The sequence below is a fragment of the Pangasianodon hypophthalmus genome, chromosome 22, assembly GCF_027358585.1.
Source record: "Pangasianodon hypophthalmus isolate fPanHyp1 chromosome 22, fPanHyp1.pri, whole genome shotgun sequence".
NCBI lineage: Eukaryota > Metazoa > Chordata > Actinopteri > Siluriformes > Pangasiidae > Pangasianodon > Pangasianodon hypophthalmus.
In genome coordinates this window covers 19,702,921-19,726,686 of record NC_069731.1, presented here as the reverse complement: position 1 = coordinate 19,726,686, position 23,766 = coordinate 19,702,921, and the positions used below count along the sequence as shown (strand labels likewise).

Sequence of the window (23,766 nt, the reverse complement as noted above, 5' to 3'; positions counted from 1 at the left end):
TTACAAAGCGCTGACACTGGAGACTCCTTCCATAAACATTAAATAAACATCTCCTTACGGAAAACCTCACCATTATGAGTCGCAGATCATGTGGAGCATCCGCTATATAAAGCCCTGTGCGGGTTGTTACTATGGAAACCATAACCAATTAGAACAAGCTGAATCCCAAATGGCTTTTTGTTTACTGTATATGCTCACTACATAGGGTACTATAAACCTTATATAGATCGCTAGATCACGTTTGAGATTCAACTCCATGTATATCGATGTGTACAGAGCCGAAATGTTTAGGAAACACTCATAAATTCATCCAGGCATTTCACACGCGACCTCTCCGTCTCTCGTTCTCACCTCCAGCGGGTTTAACGCTCATCGTAAAAGTGTCCCGTGTCTTGAATCACGGCGTCAGTTTGAATTACAATAGACTTGTCAGCGGTGTGACGCGAGGGAGCAACAGGATCTTGGTCAAACTGGTTGAAATCGGTCTAATTGTCTCGAACAGTGGCTTAATTTTCTAAAGAGCGAGCTGGGGTTTTTCTCTGATACTGATACACCTGACTATAAAAGGTGTGAAAGATCTCATCGGCCTGCATGCGCTGGGGCGTCTCGCTCTCCTTTTGTCCTGATAAAAGGGTTTATTGGAGGTGAATGAGCGAATAATACGGCAGAGCCGGGTGTGGGTGTGGTGCCGTGCTCCAGGCCCTGGTGGGAATCCAATGCAATAACTTTAGCACGCTGATTACTGTGGAAGCAGTAAATTTTGTTTACGAGCCCAAAGACAGGTTTTTTTAATCATTTATCCAACAATAAATATTCTTCTGTTAATGTTTCCATTAATCCAGGTGAGACAGAATTTAATCCAGGTACACACCTGACAACAGTTATGCATTTCCTGGCGACAAATACAGCAAATGATCCAATCGACGTGTGACTCTGGAATGATTGACAGTTGCTCTCTTTTTCATGTTACAGAAAAAAGCGTGAACTCCTTACACAGCGCTGACACTGGAGACTCCTTCCGTAAATGTTAATTAAATAAACAGAAAACGTGACCATATCAACAGTCTTTTTAATCTGTTCATGTGGAGAATCCACAGTACGAGTCCCTGTGAATGAAAGGTTACTATAGAAACGATAAAGCGTTAGAACGAGCGCATTAATATAAACGATACGAGACGTATCCTGATAAACTTTACATTATATTACATGTATTTTGTAATGACAACAAATCGAACCACTGCTTTATCGATATGTTGTACAGTAGAGAAAAAAAAGTAGATTTATAATATAAAGATTACTTTTTCATGGCAACGTTATTAATATGGAAAGATTATTTGACGGTAAATGATTAAATAACAAATTTGTCTCGTCAGCGCTCCTACTGTCGTCAGATATCCACCTGAAACGCACGAGCTCGTCACACTTACCAATTTAACTGTAGATCAGAAAACAGTCATGATTTTATTTTATATATTTCCTCATCCATCCATCCATCCAGAATTAATTTCTTGTTACAGCACGACACACGACGTGCTTCTGAATCGCTTTAGACGCGAGTGCGACTCACATCAAGCGCAGCACACAGGAGTTGATTTTAACCCGCGGTTCAGAGCGTGGTCGAGTCAGAGGCGATGGAAACCGGAGTGCGCGTATATACGGTGGTTTACGGTAAAAACCTTCAGATGGTTACGCTACGGATCTGCTGCGAATTCTGGACAAGATGAAAATGTTGAGCGGTACTGTACTACAATTTTTTTTTTTTATAAATTCACGTGGACCGAATGAAACGAGGCTGTAGGTCTTGAGTTTGACACGTGAACCAAAACGCTTCCTTCTTATTCGTTTAACTTTTCGGAGGCAGTGAGGTTCCCACTCGCTAACTTCATGCTGCTAATTCTACTAGCCTGTAAGAAGAGGTAGAGCTCGTAATGACTAATACGCGGAGATAGAGAAGAGAAATCCGTCTCTCTAGTGTTTTTTTATCACAGTATTTGAGATAACGATAACGATATTCTATCTCATGCCCGGAAAGTGTACTGAGGAATACTCCTCGTCATCCCTCTTCTGGATTTGCAGATCTTCAAGTATCTTTTATTTTATCTTTTATTATTTACAATTTTTTTTTTTATCTCTGGCTCACGTGCTGGAACGGGATCTGATCTGATTAATATGTTTGTCTTGGGCTGGAGAGGTTTTGCATCAGGGGAATGCGGTGCTCTTTTGTGTGATATTTTTATACGCAGGCTTGGGTTCTCCGATTCTCCGTAACCTTCGGCTCTGGGGTGCCAGCTTGTGATTTCAGGCGGTTGTATTAAATCAGAGACGGGATTTGCGTGGATATTTGACACCTCAGGTTCCATGAGAGCAGTACTCTGGAATCTGGCTCATATAACTTTAACTCGGGGGTGTGTGTGTGTGTGTGTGTGTGTTTGTGTGTGTGTGTGTGTGTGTGTGTGTGTGTCTTTATGTGTTTGTGTGTGCTTGTAGATCTAGATATGTGACCAAAACCATGCATATCTGTGTGTGTATTGTGTATATTTTAAAACATCTACTAGTTAACTTCATGTGTATGTGTGTGTGTGTGTGTGTGTGTGTGTGTGTGTGTAGGATAGAGAGATGACAGCAGCAGCTATAGATCACCCTGACAGTTCAGTGTGTCTCTGGCTATTTCAAGCGAGCGACTGTCATCCTCAAAATGCTTTTCAGCAGCCTGCTTTTCAAAACAATCGTCACTAGATACTTTCTTTTACAAGGTTTTTCATGGCCCACTGGGGATTAAAATGCCTGCTGCTGTGATGTGGCGTGTGGACCTGCGGGTCTCAGAACGAGCGCGGCCGTAACACACTCGGGTCGCGCTGGTTTACGGGCCGGTTGCGGTTTACATGAATGTCAGATGTGTTGCTTAGGTTCTTGTCTATCAAATCCCAAGCTTGCAGACGAGAAAACAACATTTTATAGCTAGTTAGTGTCAAATAATATAATGCTCTACCCGTGAGGCCTGGGTGATGTGATGATGTAATATTTATATCCTGGTAACTTCTGTAACGATACACTAACAGGTGCTGACTGTAATTCAAATCACAGGTTTATGTTAATACGTCATCGTTTCTATAGTCGCAGCTCGTTCGCAGGGACGTGTACGGCGTGTGTAATAGCTGATATGATGAAGTTTTCTGTAAGGAGACGTTTATTTAACTCGTTAATTAATGGAAGGAGTCTCCAGTGTCAGCGCTTTGTAACACTCAGAGGTGAAGCTGTAACTTTAAGTTTTCCGACATCATCAGGAAAGAGGAGTTTACGCTTCTTTGACGTTTCTCGGTAACGTGAGTAACAAGCTGCGTTTTTTTTGTATTAATAACTTCAAGAGAGAGAGAAAAAGAGAGGCTGGTTACTGTTTATAGCTGCTGTAACATAAGTGACAACAGGAACTAACTTGGTTCATGGACATTCCACAATATTAAAGTGTTGTTTAATGAATTAGAAATTGTAACAGTTGGGAAATTGCTGAGGTATAAGAGGAATAAAACACTTGCAGATGTGCTGTTATGGGAAAATAATCAACTTGAGTATAAGAGTGTAACAGTAGCAGTAAGGGTTTCAAAGCGTGGGTTTGTTTGAGTGACTTTAAACCTCTGTGTGTGGTGATCGGTCAGTCAGCCAAGAACAAACGTGAGCCGAAGACGATCCTCCCAGCCTGCTGCACATTACAGCCTCTGATTCACCGACCTGTTTAATTACACACTGCATAAAGACCGGCTCCGAGCTGAGCACCATCCTCAACTCCGTCTTAAAGGGATAGTCGGCTTTGGGAAGGATTTGTAATATTACCTCATCTTGTGTGTGTGTGTGTGTGGGGGGAAAAACCTTTTTAGCATTCGTTATCAGGCGTTCGTGAATGTCAGAGAGACAATGTGTGACAAATTAAATGCTTTTGCAAAATGAAATGAATTATTGTGTTCGAAGTCTATTAGCTGAACAATTGTAATATTTGTAATCAACATGAAGTTAAAAAAAAAATCCTAATGTTTAGACGTTTTCCCATCAGAACCATCAATCATACAAGGATTAAATTGTTTCCAAACCCAAACCCTTAACAAAATCCCTGTCTTTCTGTCGCTCAGTGTTGTGAGTGTGTAAGGCCGCATTTGGTGCAGACGTATCTCCGGCTCGGAGGAGGTTTCACCCCCAGCCGTGCGGTGTTTAGTTAGACTTGGATGTTTTGGAGAGGTATGTGTTTAAAGATGAGCTCCCACCCTGCCCCCTTGGTCATTCCTGAGCCATGGTCAAACGACTTGTCTTTCACCAGCGTTGTCCTCCTGCTTCTCAGGCTGTCCCTGCTGTCATAACACACTGACATGGACGGGGTTATGGAAAACCCGCCGCACATACCCAAACTCATCACTGTGCACGCATGCACGCTTTCTCGAAATGAGCGTCTGATGAATGAGTACGAGCGAAATATTAGTGTGTGTTTCTGGTGAGGAAGTTTCTTCTAATGATCTCCTCGGTGTGGAGATGGATTCTTCCGCTGACATAACAAGGAGGGATGAGTCGTTAATAATAAAAAAAAAAACAGCTCAGCTCTGTTGCGAACTAATGAGCCCCTCTCTCTCTCTCTCTCTCTCTCTCTCTCTTTTTCTTTCTCTCTCTCTGTGTGTGTGTGTGTGTGTGTGTGTGTGTGTTTTGCGGGTGACCTTGGCTGTATTTGCTAATGCGCAGGGCTGTTCTGTAATTACTCAAATCTGACCCCTTGCTTCCCCCCATGAGGCATTTGGCACCTCATAAAGCGCGCTTAAGGCCGCTCCAGTTTCAAGGAGTGGAGCCCGTACGCTCTGAAATAGCACCGTCCTTGTCCATGACGAGGATGTGGATGCGTTGTGTGTGTGTGTGTGTGTGTGTGTGTGTGTGTGTGTGTGTGTGTGTGTGTGTGTGTGTGTGTGTTAAGCATGGCTGGCGGCGGCTTGTTCGATTGCTGTTGACAGGCTGCAGTATGACACCCTCCTCTTTTTGCTCTGTCCGGCTTTAGATTATTGCCCCCATCTCCACCTGTCAGAGTCTCTCTCGCGTAGAGGTCACCCCTCACGCCTCCTGTGTGTGAATCACACCGAAATTCACGGCTCCTTAAATAGTGACGGGCATCTGGAGTCGTTTTGTCGTTACACACTCAAACACCGAACACAACGGTTGCTGTGACAAGTGCGTTTTAATTTATTTACCTGTCAGAAGGTGCTGATTTAATTTTCTGTAACGTAACTATAAACGGATAAAATGTACGACTGCCTTGTCTAATCATTAAAAATGGTAATGGTTGGCAAATTTGCTGTGGTGTAAGAGGAATAAAACATTTCAGGACGTGCTCTCGGAGTGGTAACGGTACCACCGTTGATTATTTTCCTATAACAGCATGACACGCATTGTTTTATTCCTTATTTACGTAAAAAAACGATTTAATCCGAATATATCTCTCTCAACTCGTACAGAAAGTATTGGCGCCCCGCCGTCTTTTCTGACTGCATTCGCGTGTGTGAATTTTAAGTGCTGTTCAACTAAACTAAACTCATGCCTGTCACTACGCTTAAAATTTTTTTTTCTCTGTCTGTCTCTCATTTTAGCACTTTTTATTCTATTCTCTCTTTCTTCTGTTCTCTCTCTCTCTTGGTTTTTTGTTCCATGACAGCTGCAGCTGACGTAGGTCCCAATCTACAGCTGGACACCCCTCCTACTCTTATTATTTTTTTTTTTTTCTTTTTTCCTCTTTCCCTCTTTCCCTCTCTCTCTCTCTCTCTCTCTCTCTCTGTGGCGCGCTCACTCTCTCCGTTATGCAGGCCACCGGTGATTAAGGCCATTAGGCGTTATTATGACTCGGCTGGTGTGTGGGTTTGGAGCCCCATTTCAGTGCAGCTAATAGCCCTCTTAGCCAATTATCCTCCATTTAAAAGCAAATCACCGAGGCTTTTTCTTTTCCCTATTGCTAAGTGTTGAATTACTGAATAGATTTGCTAATTAAATTCTTTGTGTGTTTGGCGTGTCACTATGCCTGCTGTTGAGAGAGTGTCCGTAATGTACGCCGGTTTCACAGTATTGTCTGTTTAACAGTCATTTTCTCTAGTGTGTGTGTGTGTGTGTGTGTGTGTGTGTGTGTGTGTGTGTATACAGTATAGTTATAGTTATAAAACGTATATATTTTAAGTGTGGGTCTGTGAGAAAGATCTTGATATATTTATCGTTCCTTTTCAGATCCTAATGCACACCAAAGACATGGTTCAGAAGGTGAGTTGAGAAGATTATCTGTAATTGCTTGTTACTGCGCTTGTGGCGATCGGCTCTGAGTGCGAACGTGTCGAACGTGTTAAACGTGTTCTTGTGCAGATGAATCTGGACGTGATTTACGGAGACACCGACTCCATCATGATCAACACCAACAGCTCCAACCTGGACGAGGTCTTCAAACTGGGCAACAAGGTAGCTGGAGAACCCCATCACCATGGTGAAGCGTGTTCATTTCAAGAGAGTGTGTGTGTGTGTGTGTGTGTGTGTGTGTGTGTGTGTGTGTGTGTGTGTGTGTGTGTGTGCGCGCGAGTGTCCTGCGATATTCCCGGCCAACGTTCAACCCCGTATCCACCGCCTCCCCCCACCAGGATAACAATCGGAGCTTACGGAAAATAAATGAGAAAAAATTTCACGTTTTAAATAGTAGTACTCAAATTTTTAAATGTTTATTAAATTTTAATTTAATGTTTATTTTTAATGTTAAAAGCAATAAATACTTGAAATTGAATATTTGAATCTTTTAGTCGGCTTACATCGGCCTACAGAAACACCTTTCTGTCTGTCTTTCTTTTTTTTTTTTTTTTTTTGGGCTAAATGGCTCTGTATAAACGTCTGCAATTCATGTTATACTTTTTTTTCCCCATATATTTGTAAAATATCTATGAATATTTTAGGTAAGAATCAACGGGACGTGCTGTTAAAGGAAAATAATCCGTGACTAGTTGGTATGACGTGACCCGATACGAATGATACGAAGCCCGGAGTTGATTATTTTCACATAACAGCATGTTCCTGAAGTGTTTTATTCCTCTGATACCACAGCAATTTGGTAAAAAGGGAGAAACCGCAAAGCGTAAACTCCTCTGTGGTCAAGATGTCGGAAAACTTCTGATCTTCATAGGTATTCCGTATGTATAGTGAGCATATATAATAATTATGAATCTTTTTCGAAAGGATAAAGATAAAAATAAATCCTTATATCACCGTGTTGCGTGTATATTATCAGAGCTAGAGCTAGTTGTATGATTACGCTGTGTGTGTGTGTGTGTGTTATTAGGTGAAGAGTGAGGTGAATAAACTGTACCGGCTGCTGGAGCTCGACATCGACGGCGTGTTTAAGTCCCTGCTGCTGCTGAAGAAGAAGAAGTACGCCGCTCTGATGGTGGAGCCGCAGGGAGACGGTCGCTACACCACCAAGCAGGAGCTGAAAGGCCTGGACATCGTGCGCAGGGACTGGTGCGACCTCGCCAAGGAGTGCGGCAAGTCAGTGCAGACGTCTCGGCTTGACTTTCACGCCTCACTCACAGTACACGCCTTTCACTTCTGTCACATTTCTTATTCATAAAAACATTTAAATTTGTTTGAGATGTTTAAATGCATGCGAGTGAGTAAACATCAGTAGCTAAAGCTGCTCCTTTAAAGGCAAAAATGTTCACTTTCTAAAGCGAAGAAATCTCCAAAGAGGCAAGAATTCATGATTTTATTACAAACTTGCATCTTTAAATTCATTTTTGTAATTTATTTACCCCTAGCCGTGTTTTCTTTCCACTTATTTCACATCTAACGCTTCTTAATCTTTCTTTATTAAGAGCGCAGGATGGTTGTAGACTGTCATAATTAGTCACATATTTATTATTAATAATAATGTTTCATATTTAATAATGTCTATTACTCTTTTACATCCGACCAAAGCAGATTAAATAAACTGACTTAATTTAGAAAAATGTATATATATAAGTAATTCTAAGTAACTTCTGGGAATTCTATCCATGAGAAATTGTTAAGAAAAAAAGCTTTTATAAAGTTTTTATACATTAAATTTTATTTAATTCATTTTTTGTTAATTAAATACACAGGCCAAACTTCAAAAACCTATAAAATCTGTTTTATTGATTATATTAGTGGGCTGTTGAGATTCAGCTTCAGAGTTAGAGCATCTTTATTAATTGGCTGATTAGAAATTAATAATTAGAAGTCATATTTATTTATTTATTTATTTATTTAATTCGAAAATTGATCGTTTTTCTTTAAAGCATGATAAATGATAGAGATTTTTGTTCCTATATCAAACAATCCAAAGGTCGTCATTAAGCCAAATGTTAGTCTCATTAAAATAGAAAATGCAGCTTTGGGTGTCGTTGTTGTCGTCGTTGTTGTCGTTGTTGTTGTTGTTGTATCTGATTTCTTTTTCGACGTCTTAGAAAGGAAATTCTAAACCTATTATCATGACAGGAGATAAATTGATTCTTAGTCGACTGTTTTTATTTTTATTTTCGTTCTCTTTGCACCAGTCCAGCTGGTAAAGAGCGTACAGTCTAATGTGTTCTGCTTGATTCTGCTCAACACAGCGCCAGTGTTTAATTAACTGCCCACGCAAGCTGCTGAAACGAAGACGGCAATTTGTAAAAGAGCTGTTAAAGCCGAGCCGATCAGCTTTCACTTCCCCTTACAGTCTCGTACAGACTAATGCGAGGGAGCTAACACGTGCCTGATCAGCATGAGGGATAGATTTCACAGTTCTTTCACGTTTAGTTGTACGTTTTTCACGTCAGCTGGTATGAAATTCTTCCTACTGATTAGCCAGTACGAGTCTTAATTGCTCGTTAGCGTGTCGTCAGCATGGCCAGGTAACGTACAGGTACGTGCCTCTCAGAATGGAGTCTGGGGTCTCCCAGGGGTCTGTGATTAACTGGTCACGTGTTTAATCCGAATTTAAGTGTGAACGCTGACAAAATAAAACAGCGGAAATAAAAAAAATTCTAATATTTTTATACACATTTAAATAATGTGCTTCGTGTTTGAGTAGTTTAGTGACATCCATAAAATAATCCTGTGCTGAAAATGTTTCTTTTATTGTAAAATATACGATTTTTTTATTTATGTTTATTTATTTATTCTTTAATTTTTATTTCTTCACTTTTTATTTCTTTTTTTCGTTTTTTTTATAAAAAATTCCTGTTTTGTTCTCTTTCCTTTCCTTTCTTTCTCTTCTATTTCTTTCTCTTTCTGTCTCCCTTTCTCTTTCTTTCTTTCTTTCTTTTTCTTTCTTTCCTTTAAACTCTATTTCTCTCTCTTTCTGTCTCCCTTTCTCTTTCTTTCTTTTCTTTATACTCTGTTTCTCTCTCTTTCTGTCTCCCTTTCTCTTTCTTTCTTTCTTTCTTTCTTTCTATCTTTCTTTCTTTTTCTTTCTTTCTTTCTTTCTTTTATACTCTTTCTCTCTTTCTGTCTCCCTTTCTCTTTCTTTCTTTCCTTTATACCCTATTTCTTTCTATCTGTCTCCCTTTTTATTTCTTTCTTCAGCCACATTTTTCCTCTTACTCACTTTATTCCATTCTTGCTTTCATTCTTACTCTTTCATTGCCTTCTTTCTTTCTTTCTTTCTTTCTTTCTTTCCTTTAACCACAATTTTTCCTCTTGCTCTTTCGCTTTTTTCCATTTTTTCTTTCATTCCTTTGTTAATTTTCTTTCTTTCTTTTTTTGACCTCATTTTTCCTCTCACTCGTGTTTGTCCGCTTTGCTTTCATTCTTTCTTTTTCTCTCTCTCTTTCTTTCAATCTATCTATATTTATATCTCCCTCACCCTCTCTTTCTCTATCGCTCTTTCTTCAGTTTAGAGAATCTGTCCATTCTTGAATCCAGAAGCTCTTCAGCATGTCGCCATTTTTGGAGACAATCGTCTGAGTGTAATTCAGTGTAATGAGCTCAACCTGCGCAAAATATTCCTCCTCCTGCGCTAAGAGTTCTTATAAGTGAATTTCTTCATTCAGTCTTTATCCTTAGATTGTTCAGCTCTCACTCTGGCTCTTCCTTCTCCTCTTCAGCTACGTGATTGGTCAGATTTTGTCGGACCAGAACCGGGACACGATCCTGGAGAACATCCAGCAGCATCTGATCGAGGTTGGTGAGAAGGTGGCCAACGGCAGCGTCCCTCTCAACATGTTCGAGATCCACAAGGTGACGCACGTTTAGCCGCGAGCTCACACGCGACGAAAGCGTTACACGTGACTGATATTTAACATCGTACGTACGTGTGTGTGTGTGTGTGTGTGTGTGTGTGTGTGTGTGTGTGTGTGTAGGCCCTGACGAAGGACCCTCAGGACTACCCGGATAAGAAGAGTCTCCCTCATGTGCATGTGGCTCTGTGGATCAACTCTCAAGGAGGCCGGAAGGTCAAAGCAGGAGACACCGTGTCCTACATCATCTGTCAGGTAGACATCCGGCATTTTCTAAACATCTAAAAAAAATCTACATTTCTGTTTTAAAAACTTTTTTTATTCTCTATTTTTTGGGTTGCAAGGACGGCTCGAATCTGGCAGCCAGCCAAAGAGCGTACGCTCCAGAGCAGCTCCAGAAGCAGCCGGGTCTGAGCCTGGACACGCAGTACTACCTCTCGCAGCAGGTTCACCCCGTGGTGGGGCGAATCTGTGAGCCCATCGAGGGCATCGATGCCGTCCTGATCGCCACCTGGCTCGGTGAGAGTTCCTCCAACATCCCTTTTGCTTAAAATTTTTATTTTTTTAATAGTACTGTTAACAGGAATCGGTCCGATACAGCGTTCATTTCCAAGGGCTTCAAAACCAGCATCCGGTACGAGCTGATACTCTGCGCCGTAATCCTGGTGTACGTCAACGAAGAGACGACGTAATTCACGATTAGTACTCGGAGCAGAGCAAAATCGCTGTTCTGTGCTCTGTGAAAATATTAAGCGCCAGCTAACGCCATCCAAATAGGGCTTTAAAAGTATTCTGAGCACGTCTTATTGAGTATTTGGCTTCACACACACCTCACTGTAGTCTAATAACTAAACACAGTGATGCTCAGTGTGGTGGTGTTTGTGTCAAATCTCTTACAAATGAAGTTACTGAACCTCATCTGGTAAAACTAGTCCAGCTCAGATAGTGTCACTTAACACACACACACACACACACACACACACACACGTAACACACATAACACACACACACACATATACACGTAACACATACAGAAGTAAAGTACATTCTGTCTGAAGGTCTTCTGCCTTTCAGGTCGTTGAAATGTCAAGTAGTTGTAAGTCAAGGCTACTGGACTTGTGCTTTAATCCTCATGACATTTCCCCTCTAATCCACTCAGCTTCATTAAGTTTTGTGTGTCTGTGCAGGTATTTCTCTCATCATGGGGACTGAATGTCTGTGAACTGGTTTGTGTTGTGTATTTCTTTACAACTGAGAAAAACTGAAACTGCTAGTTTTAGGTTTAGAGTTGCACTAAATCCTAAAATGGTTCTGTGTAAGGGTGAGGTGATATGACGTGTGTGTGTGTGTGTGTGTGTGTGTGTGTGTGTGTGTGTGAATATCTCTAGGCCCCACACAAAGTCAAAAAGTAAAACAAAACATTGTACTACAGCAGTATGCTTTATAAAGTATGAAAAATGTAGCGCGCGGACACACACACACACACACACACACACACACACTCGAGCGTGGCAATACAGTGCATGTAGAACATGTGATGCAGTACATGTACAGTATTTAGATAGTGTGTTTATTTATGGTAGTAAATGCTAAATAGATTAATAATACACACATTTTATGCATTTATGACTCACTAAACTTTGCAGAACTCCAAAAAAAAAATATTCTCGTTTTAATTATTGATGGAAAACTCATGAATAATCAAACTCGCGAATGTGGAGGATCGACTGTAGACATGAACGATACTAGAAAGACATTTCTACGTTACACGATATGTATCACGATATATCGATTTAATAACAAACTTATTATAACACATTTAAGATTTAAAACAATAGAAAACTTTAACATCACATGAACTGTTATATGGTCGTGTTGCTCCACTGTAGAAATCAGAAAAGGTTCGAGGTAGAACCATTAATTGGGTGTGTATGCGGTACAAATTAGGGCTGGGCGATACGACGATAGAATATCGATATCGTGATATATTGTGTCACAATACACTTTCTTGAAATATCATCGGTATCGTGGTATATTTTCTTAATAAAATTTTTTTTAAAAATTACAAACTGACCCAAAGCACCAGATTTGATGATAAAATATTGTACGTGATCTTTAAAATTTTAAAATTTTTTCTCCTGTTTGTAATAAATAAAAATGTTATGTCTAAACGTAAATGTAAAAAAAAAAAAAGAGAAAGAAATATATTTCTGTAGACGTTAAATAAAGCATTGTCGGACAGTTTTGTTATTTTTAAAGCAACTCTGCCCTTTTTTTTTCTAAATATCGTGATGCATATCAGGTATCGTCGAAATGTCGCTGAGAATCGTGATGTGATATTTTTATCGTATCGCCCCAGCCGTACTTGGAACCTGTTCTGATAGAGAAACAGTCTTGTGTCGGGTTTTACGTAGATCCTTTAACGCTTACGTGAGGGACGACAGAAGACGGGAAGATTTCTGAATTCGCATTATTACGCTAGTCAGTGGAGAAACCGCGGACAGATAGTGATACGATACCGTGTGTGTGTGTGTGTGTGTGTGTGTGTGTGTGTGTGTTCTAGCTGTGTCCTGCTCTGTGTGTTTTAACCCTGGAGTGAGCTTGTACGCTGTGGATGTCTGCCTGCAGGTGGCAGCAGCTCCTGAGCCTCCACCTCCTCCTCCTTTAATCCCCGTAGCCTTGCAGTCGACACTTTATTTATTTACTCACTTATTCACTTAGCTAAATTACTCAGGGGGACGTCGGCTGTGTTTCCTCGCGCTCTAACGGCGTACGGTGTCACCTGGGAGGATGAAATGGATCTTCAGCTGCCATCTCTTAATGATATGATCATCTCAGCTGCTTATCTGAGCTTTATTTATTTATTTATTTATTTATAAATTTTTTATTTACACCCCTCCTCTTAGCAATATGTTTCTAGATTTTTTTTTTTTTTTTATCATCATCATCTTCATCTTCTCATACTTTAGTCTCACAGTCACACTTCTTCCAGTCGTCTTTTCCATCCTCTCTGTCTTTCACAACTCTTATTATTATTATTATTATTATTATTATTGTTATTGTTATTAGGAGAAGAAGAAACTGGGTGTAGTAAGAAATAAACCACTCCTCGTCATGCTGTTAAAGGAAAATAACTTTGACGTTCTTTATTTCCACGTCCTCAAGTGTTTTATTCCTCTTATACAACAACAATTTACCAATGAGTAGATTTTTCTTACTTAAACAATAACAAATATTTTTTTATCCGATTATAGTTGCATTTAATGTCGTGGAACGTCCGTGATGCAGGTTAGTTCCTGTTGTCACTTACGTTATAGCAGCTATAAACAGTCGTTTCTCTTTTCACTCTTTTCTCTCTCTCTTAAAGTTAATATGACAAAAGAAACGCAGCTTATCGTTGTTACCGAGAAACTGCAAAAAAGCGTAAAAACTCCTCTGTCCTGAAGATGTCGGAAAACTTCTATAAAAAAAGTTACAGAGCTCTGACACTGGAGACTCCTTCCGTGGTTGTTAAATAAACGTCTCCTTAGATGAAGAAAACTTCACCGTATGAGCGATTTGACGTGTCTGTTGTGAATGAGCTGTTACTATAGAAACGGTGACATATTAGAAGGAGCGCATTAATATAACGCTGTGATTTGTTTATGAATATTTGAATATTAAAACTAAATGTATAACATGGATTCTGAGACATTTTTATGTCTTGGATGATTTTGTGATTTTTCTTTACAAATGCTTCATTTATTTATTTATTTATTTATATAGATCCTTTGGAATATGTAATCATTATCATTATAAATGTGTGTTGAGACCGTGGTTTAGAACCTGGAACCCCGTGTGATAGGAGTGTGTGTGTGTGTGTGTGTGTGTGTGTGTGTCAGTGTTTAGCTCACATCTGTGTGTGTTTCAGGTCTGGACCCGGGGCAGTTCCGGGCGCAGCAGCGGCAGCAGCGAGAGGAGGAGTCGGACGGTTTCCTGGGCGTCCCGGCTCAGCTGACAGACGAAGAACGGTACCCGCGATTGCGAGAGGTTCTCCTTCACCTGTCCCGAGTGCGGCACGGAGAACATCTACGACAGCGTGTTTGAGGGAGCGGTGAGTCTCACGGTTCAAGGTCGTCTTTCCTCAAGGTCGTTCGTTACATAACGGGAGAAAAGGAGCTATTTTCAAGATTTGTTTATATTACGGAACCGAAGTATAATAATAATAACAATAATAACAGTTATAATAATAATAATAATTAGAGATGCACTGATACAGTTTGTTTAAAACCGTGTGCGTGTTCTTTGGTAACATTGATACCGAATTGCGTATTTTGCGTACGACATTTTATTTCACTCAGTTTAAATTTCGCAACTTTAAATAGCAGCAATGAAAAGCTCCCACGTGTGTGTTTATTCTCGTAGCCGACTAGACTCGTTCTTTATAGCATTAGCTAGCTGATTCTAAATGACGCGTATTAGCTAGCTACAGATCGAGTGAAGAGCGGGTTTTGTTTCACTCCGAGGGGAAAAAAGCGCTAATGTACATCTGTAAAGTAGTTTTTGTTTTCATTGCGTCAGTGATATCGGATATCGGATGATCGTCACGAATTTAACAGCCGTTATTTTTCACTCGCTTAGCGTCGAGTGTGGATAACTTGTCTCGCCTAGCTAGCGTTTTTTTCTGCGAGCGATGAACTTTGTGTAAGTTTTATCGACGCTGCAGTTCGTCCTCGTGCTTTGATTGGCGTCATTAATCGTGAAATACGTCCAAATCGCTGTCGTCTGTTTTAGCGTGTTTTAGCCTGAAGCCTGGATTACGTCACAGAGTATTAATAAATTTAAAAATGTATTTATTTTTTTTATTTTAAAAAATCTCAGACCTCCGGTCATGATGTCAGATACATTTGCAGTTCCTCTGACCTCATTTTGAGAACCAAGGTTCTAGATCAGACAGCAGACAGCATTTATATAAAGACTCCTCTCTTTATTTTTAGCTGTTGAGTAGGAGTGTATGTTTTTTTTTTTTTTTTTTTTCCTTCCTTTTCCTGCATAGCTGCAGAACAGCTGTCTTATTCAGTTAAGGGAGTGGAGTCTTATCTACGTCTAATTAAGAGTTAAAGGCAGCGGCGCGCAGCTTTCCCTCGTCTTTCTGCAATTCGTAAAAAAAAGTGACACGCACTCCCTCGCCGAACCGCGTCCTCCTGGCGTGTTGGAGAACTCGCACGCTTTCGCAAGGACCTCTGATGTAGACTAACACGGAGAAATAAAGCGTGTACGCATAGTTTACTTAGAACGTCCTCACTTTTCCGACTTTGATTTTCCCTCCCACACACACACACACACACACACACACACACACACACGCACGCACGGCTGCTCATGCCTCACTGATAAGCCCGTGTGATAATTAAGAGCGTGGTATTTCAGAGCATCTGTGTAGAGGGGGAATGAAAGAGGGGAAAAAAAAAAAAAGAGAGAGAGCGCAGGAGGAAAAGCCTTGACTCTCAGCCGAGCGGTCCGGCGAGAAGCTTTTTTCTTTCTTTCTTATCAGAAAGGAGGGAGGAGGAGAGCAGGAATGCAAACACACTCTCGCTGCCGCAGCCGGTACGAGAGAGCCGAAAGAGTATTTGCATAGAAGCACTGTTCCTCTCAAAGTGCTATCCAATGATGGGAGTAAACATCATAAACGGGCTAATGGCTCACAGAGACTACCGGTGGTCCGATCCAGCATGCGGCTGAACGCTTTCCTCCTGTCATAAAGCAAAGCGCTGGTCAAGTTTTTCGCCGGGGAGAGAAAGTTTCTGATATTTGAGTGTTCTAACGCATTAACGCTCCGTGCGTTTTGGCCTGTTTGAGATGTAATGGCTGTAGAAGACAGCTCGGGTAGGGGACAGGATGAAGGGGTGCTGTGTTTTCCACCCACTGTTTAATCCTCGCTGCTCTTGACAGGGCTGCTAAAAGCCCCGAATCAGACGAACGGCTTTGCACGGCTTTTCTTTCTTTCTTTCTTTCTTTCTTTCCTTTTTTTTTTTTTTAATATCAGAAAAAATGGTGGCTCACATTTTTTAAATAATTATTGCTCTTTCCGTACAAATAATTCTGTAGGAAAAAAACATTTGTTTATTTAAGTCTTTACTAACGATGTCTGCATCAGAATGAAACATGTCTACAGAATTTAAAACATATCTACATCAGAATGTAAAATAAATAAATAAATAGTATATATATGTATATGTGTGTGTGTGTGTGTGTGTGTGTGTGTGTATCTCTCAGGGGAGCGTGATGGAACCGAGTCTGAAGCGCTGCTGTCACGTCCCCTGTAACGCGAGCCCGCTTCATCACACGGTTCAAATCAGCAACAAACTGCTACTGGACATCCGGAGACACATCCGCAAGTACTACAGCGTGAGTATGAAGCGAGAACTCCTTTTTATCCATTTATAGTTACCTTTTATATATAGTTATTGAGGAACGTCTATGAAATGAGTCAGTTCCTGTTCTCAGTTACGTTATAGCAGATATAAACAGTCGTTCCCTCACCAACCTCTCTTTCTCTCTCTCTCTCTCTTTTTCTTTCTTTTTCTTCAAGTTAATAAGACCAAAAATTAATAATCGCAGCTTGTCATGTTACCGAGAAACCGCAAAGAGTAAACTCCTCTGTCCCGAAGATGTCGGAAAACTTAAAATCTGTTTATGTGGAACGTCAGAAGTACACGTCTCTGACGTATCCGAGCGAGCGCACTAATCATTTTAAACCTGTCAGAGCTGCTGTTATAGAAAATTAATCCTCACCTTCTGACCAATCAGAATCCGGAGTATTTATGAGGCATTTACTTATTATACCATCTACAAACAAATCAATCTTAATTTCAACTTCCTAACTAAAGTAAAATAACTGAGCTGTGTAGTTCCATGTCGTCTTAAATTTATCAGAATTCATTGATTTAAAGAAGATTGTAATATTTTGTTTCAGCCCGAGTGTGTATGCGCTGAAACATAACCCGAGGCAGGAAAAAAATTTCGTCGTAGAGACTGCTTGAAAAAAAATTAAGTTAAGAATTTAAGTGCAGTTTGCAGCTCTAAAAATATCAAGTGTATTATTTATTATTCTTAAGTGGATTAAGAGTAACGTCTTAGCGCCCAGTAGCTTCCATTTTTAACGTTAGATCACATATTTACACGTCATGTTGGTTATTTAATATTATTTAACCACCTAGTTAACCTGATGATAAAAGACTTTTAAACTGTTTACAAGCTTCTTGATTTAAGATGTAGTGACGCTAACGCCTCACTACCGGAAAATGTAATTAAGCTGATTTTTTTTCTAGCCCCAGAAATGTGCAATTATTAGATTTTCTTTTAAAAATTACATTTTATTAGTTTTTTTATGCATGATGTAACACACTCGGTACAAACAGAAGTTTGAAGAAGACAGGCGCAATACAAAAAAAGTGAGATTTAATGCACAACAAGATGGATAATTTAGAAGGGGGTCTAATATCATTCCTGCTTGGAAGTGATGATCTTAATAAAGTTCTCCCAGTTTTGCTAATGTTTTTTCGTATGAGTGAGCGGTTTAAATATTGATTCGGTCCACACTGTAAGTATCTGTCGCTCTGCCGTGACTCTACCTGCAGTAACGAGGGAAAAGTCGTCGTTTTTATTCTGAGGAATCTCAGTTTTATCTCCTAAAAGACATTCCCTTGGTGAAAAGTGGAAGGTCATGTTCCAACTCTCTCCCAAGATACTTCAACACAATTTCCCCAAAAACGCAGAATCTTTCTACACTCCCAGAGAGCGTGAATATATACGTTCTGGTTTCTTGTTTACATTTCCAGCGTTGTTTATTATTATTATTATTATTATTATTATTCAAACTACTCTAGCATGTAGTAATACCTGTGTTAAACCTTATACTGGATAAATTTACCTCTTACGTCCTTTATATACCTCTCATTGTTGAACAAAACTCTATTCCATGTATGATTATCAACGTCACTGTTAAGGTCTTTTCCCCAAATCAGTCTCAGATTTTTATCGTTCCTGTCGTCAATCTTTATCCACCTTTAATAAAAATTAGAGTCCTTGGTCTTTCGTAAAACTCTTCTAAAACATTCTCTTCTTGCGCACTGAGAGCTGGTGCCTCCAAACAACTTCTAATCTGTAAATATTTCCAAAAAAAAAAAAAATAAATCATCCCGGTCTGCAATTATTAGGTTACTCGAGTGCTGTAAATGCGTTGATTTATCCAATTTATTAGGAAGTTATTAGATTATTTTACACATCTCGATGCATTCATTTTGTCTCTGGTACCTGTTATTGTCTCTAAAATGACTTTCCTAGTCCTGTTAGTTATGTAAGCTTGCGTTCTTTTTACCAAAAAAAAAAATTTCCACGTTAGAGTCTGATTATCATGCAATATATATTGTCTTTAAAACTTCGTCGCCGTACCGAAAGGAGTAAGAGTCGGCATTTCATCGAGCAGAGCACCGTTTTAAATAAAACACGGTGTCGCGTATGCGCTGGAATTTGCAGGATTGTGGAATGAGGAATGAGAAGCTGACGTTTTTTTTTTTTTTTTTTTTTTTCCTTTCTCTGAATGTTCCATTAGCAGCCGTCATGTCTGAGGGTAAGAGTAGCAGGTAAAGAGAGAGAGAGAGAGAGAATGAAAGAATGAGAAAGTGAGAGTGAAAGTGAGCGTTGGATAAAGAGGGAAGGGAGGGAGGAGGTGGGTGGTGGAGTGGGGGAGAAGGTGGCGGTGGAGGTGGAGGTGGAGGGGTTCGTCCTCCTGCCGTGCCGTGCAGAAATCAATTAGTTGTGTGAATGTAGCCACCTCCCTGAGCGGGGCCCTGCGCCTGTGGCCCTCTTTGTCAGTAGGTGTGTAAACCAGCTGCTGGCTGTGAATGCTAACATCGCCTGTAAGCCCGGGGCCCACGCCGGCGTCCCTCCTCCCACCCCGAGAGCAATGAAGAGGGGTAATATTGTGTAATTAAGGATTCCTTTCAGCTGAGGGGAGAGCTCAAATAGAGCTGTTTGTTCGCCGAGATGGAGCGAAGAAAGCCGGGGCTGTGTAATGGAGTGGGGGCGACTTTAGAGGCTTTACATGGTTACAGATTGGAAGTCGGAGGTGTTTGTAGAGTTAGACGCGCAACACCAATACCAACACCAGCGGGGGCATTAATCACGGGGCGAAATTACTGCCGCGTCCACCTTTTCTACCCTGCCACCATTACCAATAAACCAGCGCTTTGGAGACAAAGCAAATACGCACTCCTGTCTACTTCTCTCTTCTCTGTTCTCTCTTCTTCTTCTTCTTCTTTTTTTTTTTTTCATCCATTCCCGGACTCCTTAGACGAAATGAGAGCCCCCGTCGTATTTACTCCCCATTCTAATGTGGGTTGCCATGGCGTTTAACAAATTATTGCAATTACGTTCGTCACACGGGTCGCCCTTGGTAACTGGCTGGGGAGAGAAGAAAATAAATAAATAAAAAAGAAAGAAAGGTGGTAGTGTGTGTTGGGGGGGGAATGTGTGTGTGTGATAATCCTGTTTTGAACAAAAGGTCAAATTGCTGAATAGAAAAGCCTTGATTAAGGCGAAGATGTACAAAGTGGACGCTTTTTTTTTTGCCCATTCAGCTGCTCTGTGGTGCCGAGGCCGCGGCCTGTAAGTACATCTGTTGATTACTGAAGTACAAAGCCCGTGCTAAGCCCGTTGTCTCGCAGCTCTTTCACACTCAGACGCCTGTAATCGCAGGTTTGTATAATATAATATAATATATGTAATATATGCAGCTCGATTCAGGTGGAGAGTGTGGAGTTGGAGGGTGTTTTTCTTTTTTTTTTTTTTTTTTTTTCTCCTGTCTGAATTTTTCTGTGTTAATTTTAACTTAATTTCTAAAAAACACAGAAAGAAAGAAGATTGTCCTTAAATGCGTTAGGATTGTAATGGAGAAGGAGGAGAGCAGAGACGAGCAAAGCGCAAAGCCTTTTTATTTTTTTTCCCTTTCCGCTGCCTTGCGCTGATTCATCGCCCTCAGGTTTTGCCCAGTGTTTGGTTAAATTATGTGGAACTCATTTGACGTCTGCAGAAGTGGCTGTATTCACTATGTCAGGTATCGACTGGTATAATTATGCAATTATGAGGCTTTATCCTGCCTCTCTCTCTTCAAGCCAGCGCTTAGTGTTTCAATTAGATGTTTTTTTTTTTTTTTTTTTTTTTTTCCATTTCTCCTGCTCCTTGATTTTTCACTTCCTTTTCTCCCCCCTCCCTCCCTTCTGTCTCGGTTACACAGGTTTCTGAAGGACTCCAGCTGGAAAGCGAACCCTTTCTTTGATTTGTGTATTTCTGTGTTTATCGCCACCTTCATAATATTGATGTGGATTGTTTTTGGGTTTTTTTTTTTTCTTTTCAACCAGTAGCTGTGTGAATTATTATTTCTTTTTTTGCATTGGTGCATATTTTTCAAAAAATCATCACCATCACTTTCAGGTGAACAATACTAATCTAAATACGCAGAATTCAGAAACGTGCTCGTATTTAAAGCTCTGCCATCGTCCCTTAAATGTAATATTCCTGATGCTAACTAGAAAGCAGGAATGCACCTCTGACTCTTTCCTGGCCCATGGGAACTGTTCTGTTGGTTTAGTCCTGGGCCTCCTCGAGCACAAAAGGGCCGTAGGGCAAACAGAGGGGTGATAACACCGTCGCTCTCTTTAAAATGAAAACCAAACAGCTCACATATGTCAGGATTCAATTACTCTCCCTTGGCTTTTTTTTTTTTTTTTTTTCTCCTCTTCTCTCAGCTTCGATTCCCGACGCTAATTATCCAAATAGCATCGGCCCACCACGCAAAAAAGGCCACCAGATGAGATTAATTGAAAAATCGAAACAAACTGTTGATTCTGATAAAGTTGTGAAGGTGTGAACAATGCCGGTGTGTTTGACGGTGCAGGTGAGTGATAAGACCCATCTTGGGCTTGAATACGGAGCTGATAAGGTTTAGAAAAGAGACCCTCCAGAACTAATCAGAGCTCAGGAAATGAGATCAAATTAACATCATTGGAGCAGGGGGAAGGTGCTTTCACATTCATCTCGGCTTTCTCATGTGTCTATTATTAGCGATAAAAGATACCAACATTGGATTGTATGTTTTGAATATTCGTTTTAAAGTTAAAGGAATACATTGACATGTTTCCTTGTGCTGACACAGGCAAAAAAAAATCTCCAAACTAATAGAATTATAAATGTCTATAAACATATAAAATACCCAAGTATAAAACACATATAAAATACAGATGTTCAACTGGAACAATAAGGGTCTAGAAAAGTCTAAAAACTGTTCTCATCTGAGGTTTCAGACTCTGGAGCGATGCTGTAAAAAGTAGTTCCGGTTACTTTACCCTTTGCTGAAGGTTTTGTGGTATTCATACGCCATCAGATCCACACAACTCCACTGGTTACTGATTCTTAACAAGTCATTCCAGATCGATTTTACAGTCAAATGACCTTACAGTGCTTCCACACTCTTACCAATCCTAGCTAGTGTCGGCTAATTAACCCTCCGAGCTCGTCCGCTCTCTAGATTAGATTTATTATTCTCAGTAATGCAGATGAAATAAAGAGTAGTGTAACTCTGAGGAGTTGATGAGGAGGTTGTTCGTCTTTGCGGTAGCTTCTCCGAGGTTAAAGTGAGACGTCACATCACGTAGCGGAGAACGTCCCCGAAATACAAACGCTAATTTGGCGTATTAGTAATGAAATATTTTACATTCAACATGTCATCATATTCTCTCGATAACAATTGTGTCCTCCATGTTTGATTTCCGTGCTTGCATCAGGAGGTTTGACTTGCGACTTCCTGTAGGAAGGCTGATGAGAAAAATGGAGGGTGAAAGCAGGCCTTTGCTCTTAGATCTTGATTTTTAAAGTTGTTTTTAAGGTTTAAAATGATTTTCCACTGTAAGGCGATTAAATAACTTTTCACTCTTCATGCATTGCCAGATTAAAGAGGCTAAGTGCTAACATCTAACTCTAATCTTAGCGCTGGACATTGAGTATAACGAGCAGGTTGCAGGTTCCTACTGAGAGTAATAACGCTCATCTGATCACTAACATTACAGCATTACGCCTGGCTGCCACTTCAGCATAAACGGTAGAAAATGAAAGTGACAGGCCGTGGAGGTAACAGCAAAAAAATCAACAGAATATTGACGTTTATAATTTGTGACAAACCAACAAAAGGCATTGTGACATTTTTACAAACTGACATCTAGCATCAAATGCAGGTTTTTACAGTTAGTTATTTAGCTAATGCTTTTTCTTTATACTCTCCGGTTTTATACCAAACACATGGCATGCATTAAGCTTAAGTTTTTAAGTTATCCTGAATGTTTCTATGGCAACAGAGTTAGTTAGTTAAGTGAGAAATTCCTGCTTTGGGACCTGTGGAGTTACTGTTACCACCCCGGCGATGATTATTTTCCTGTAACAGCATGTCCCGAAGTGATTTACTCCTCTTATACTACAGCAATTTACCAATAAATACAGTTTTTATTTATTAAAGAATGACACATCGTACTTTTCATCCCTTTATGGTTATATTTAATATTGTGGAGCATCCATGAGATAAGTTAGCTCCTGTTGTCACTTACATTATAGCAGCTATAAACAGTCGTTCCCTCACAAGCCTCACTTTTTTCTCTCTCGTGAATTTAATAAGACAAAAAAATCGCAGCTTGTCATGTTGCAGAGAAACCGCAAAGAAGCGTAAACTTCTCTGTCCTGAAGATGTCGGGAAAACTTACAGCTTTATCTCTGATGTTACAAAATGCTGACACTGGAGACTCCTTCTATAAATGTTAAATAAACATCTTACAGAAAACTTCACCAAACGAAAGATTTTTTAAATATTTGTTTATGCAGAGTATCCGCTGTACAAGTCCCTGTGAAAGAGCTGAGAACGTATTAGAATGATACGCATTAAGAATTATAAACCGGCACTACTTTTAGAGCTGCTGTTATAGAAAATTAATCAACAGCTTCTGACCAATCACAATCCAGAACTCAACAGCGCTGCTGCGTAAAAAAATAATACTTATTTCAGCCTAATTGTGACATAGCATTTATGAAATTATTTATCGTAAGTGCCAGTGATTAACTGTACGTATTTATATTTATACATATTCGTTTTTTTTATTCAGTAATTTGTTGCTCACATTTTAAAACTCTTTCTAATTGGTCATTTTGGACATTTTTGTTGAGGAATATGTCACTGATGAGTGTTTCATTGAGCAAAATTAGCCCAATATGGATGTCTAGATCCCCGTCTTGACTCTCGTTCGGTTTCAGCCAGCACAAATAAGACGTAACCCGTGGCCCTTTACGGTTTCTCCTCTCTGATTTGTCGACAGCTGCGCGGCCGAGTCGCGGCTCCGTCTTTTCTCCGGCCGCAGTAATGCAGGCGGTGGTGCTAATGCCCTGCGGGACAGGTGCGAGGGTGAGCTCTTTATTCGAGGTGAGGGGTGAGAGGGGGGCTCTGTCATTAGCAGGGCATTACCCA

The 23,766-nt window shown here is 40.2% G+C and overlaps 1 protein-coding gene across 1 annotated transcript in view; it reads left to right on the top strand.

Annotated features, from left to right (window-relative positions):
- Positions 1-23,766, top strand: part of pola1 (polymerase (DNA directed), alpha 1) — a 56,467-nt gene that overhangs the window by 20,017 nt on the left and 12,684 nt on the right. Inside the window, 9 exon segments of the mRNA XM_053228118.1 lie at positions 6,238-6,270; positions 6,370-6,462; positions 7,328-7,533; positions 10,092-10,224; positions 10,347-10,478; positions 10,568-10,742; positions 14,134-14,237; positions 14,239-14,316; positions 16,479-16,610. Coding sequence (XP_053084093.1) covers positions 6,238-6,270; positions 6,370-6,462; positions 7,328-7,533; positions 10,092-10,224; positions 10,347-10,478; positions 10,568-10,742; positions 14,134-14,237; positions 14,239-14,316; positions 16,479-16,610 — 1,086 coding nt within the window.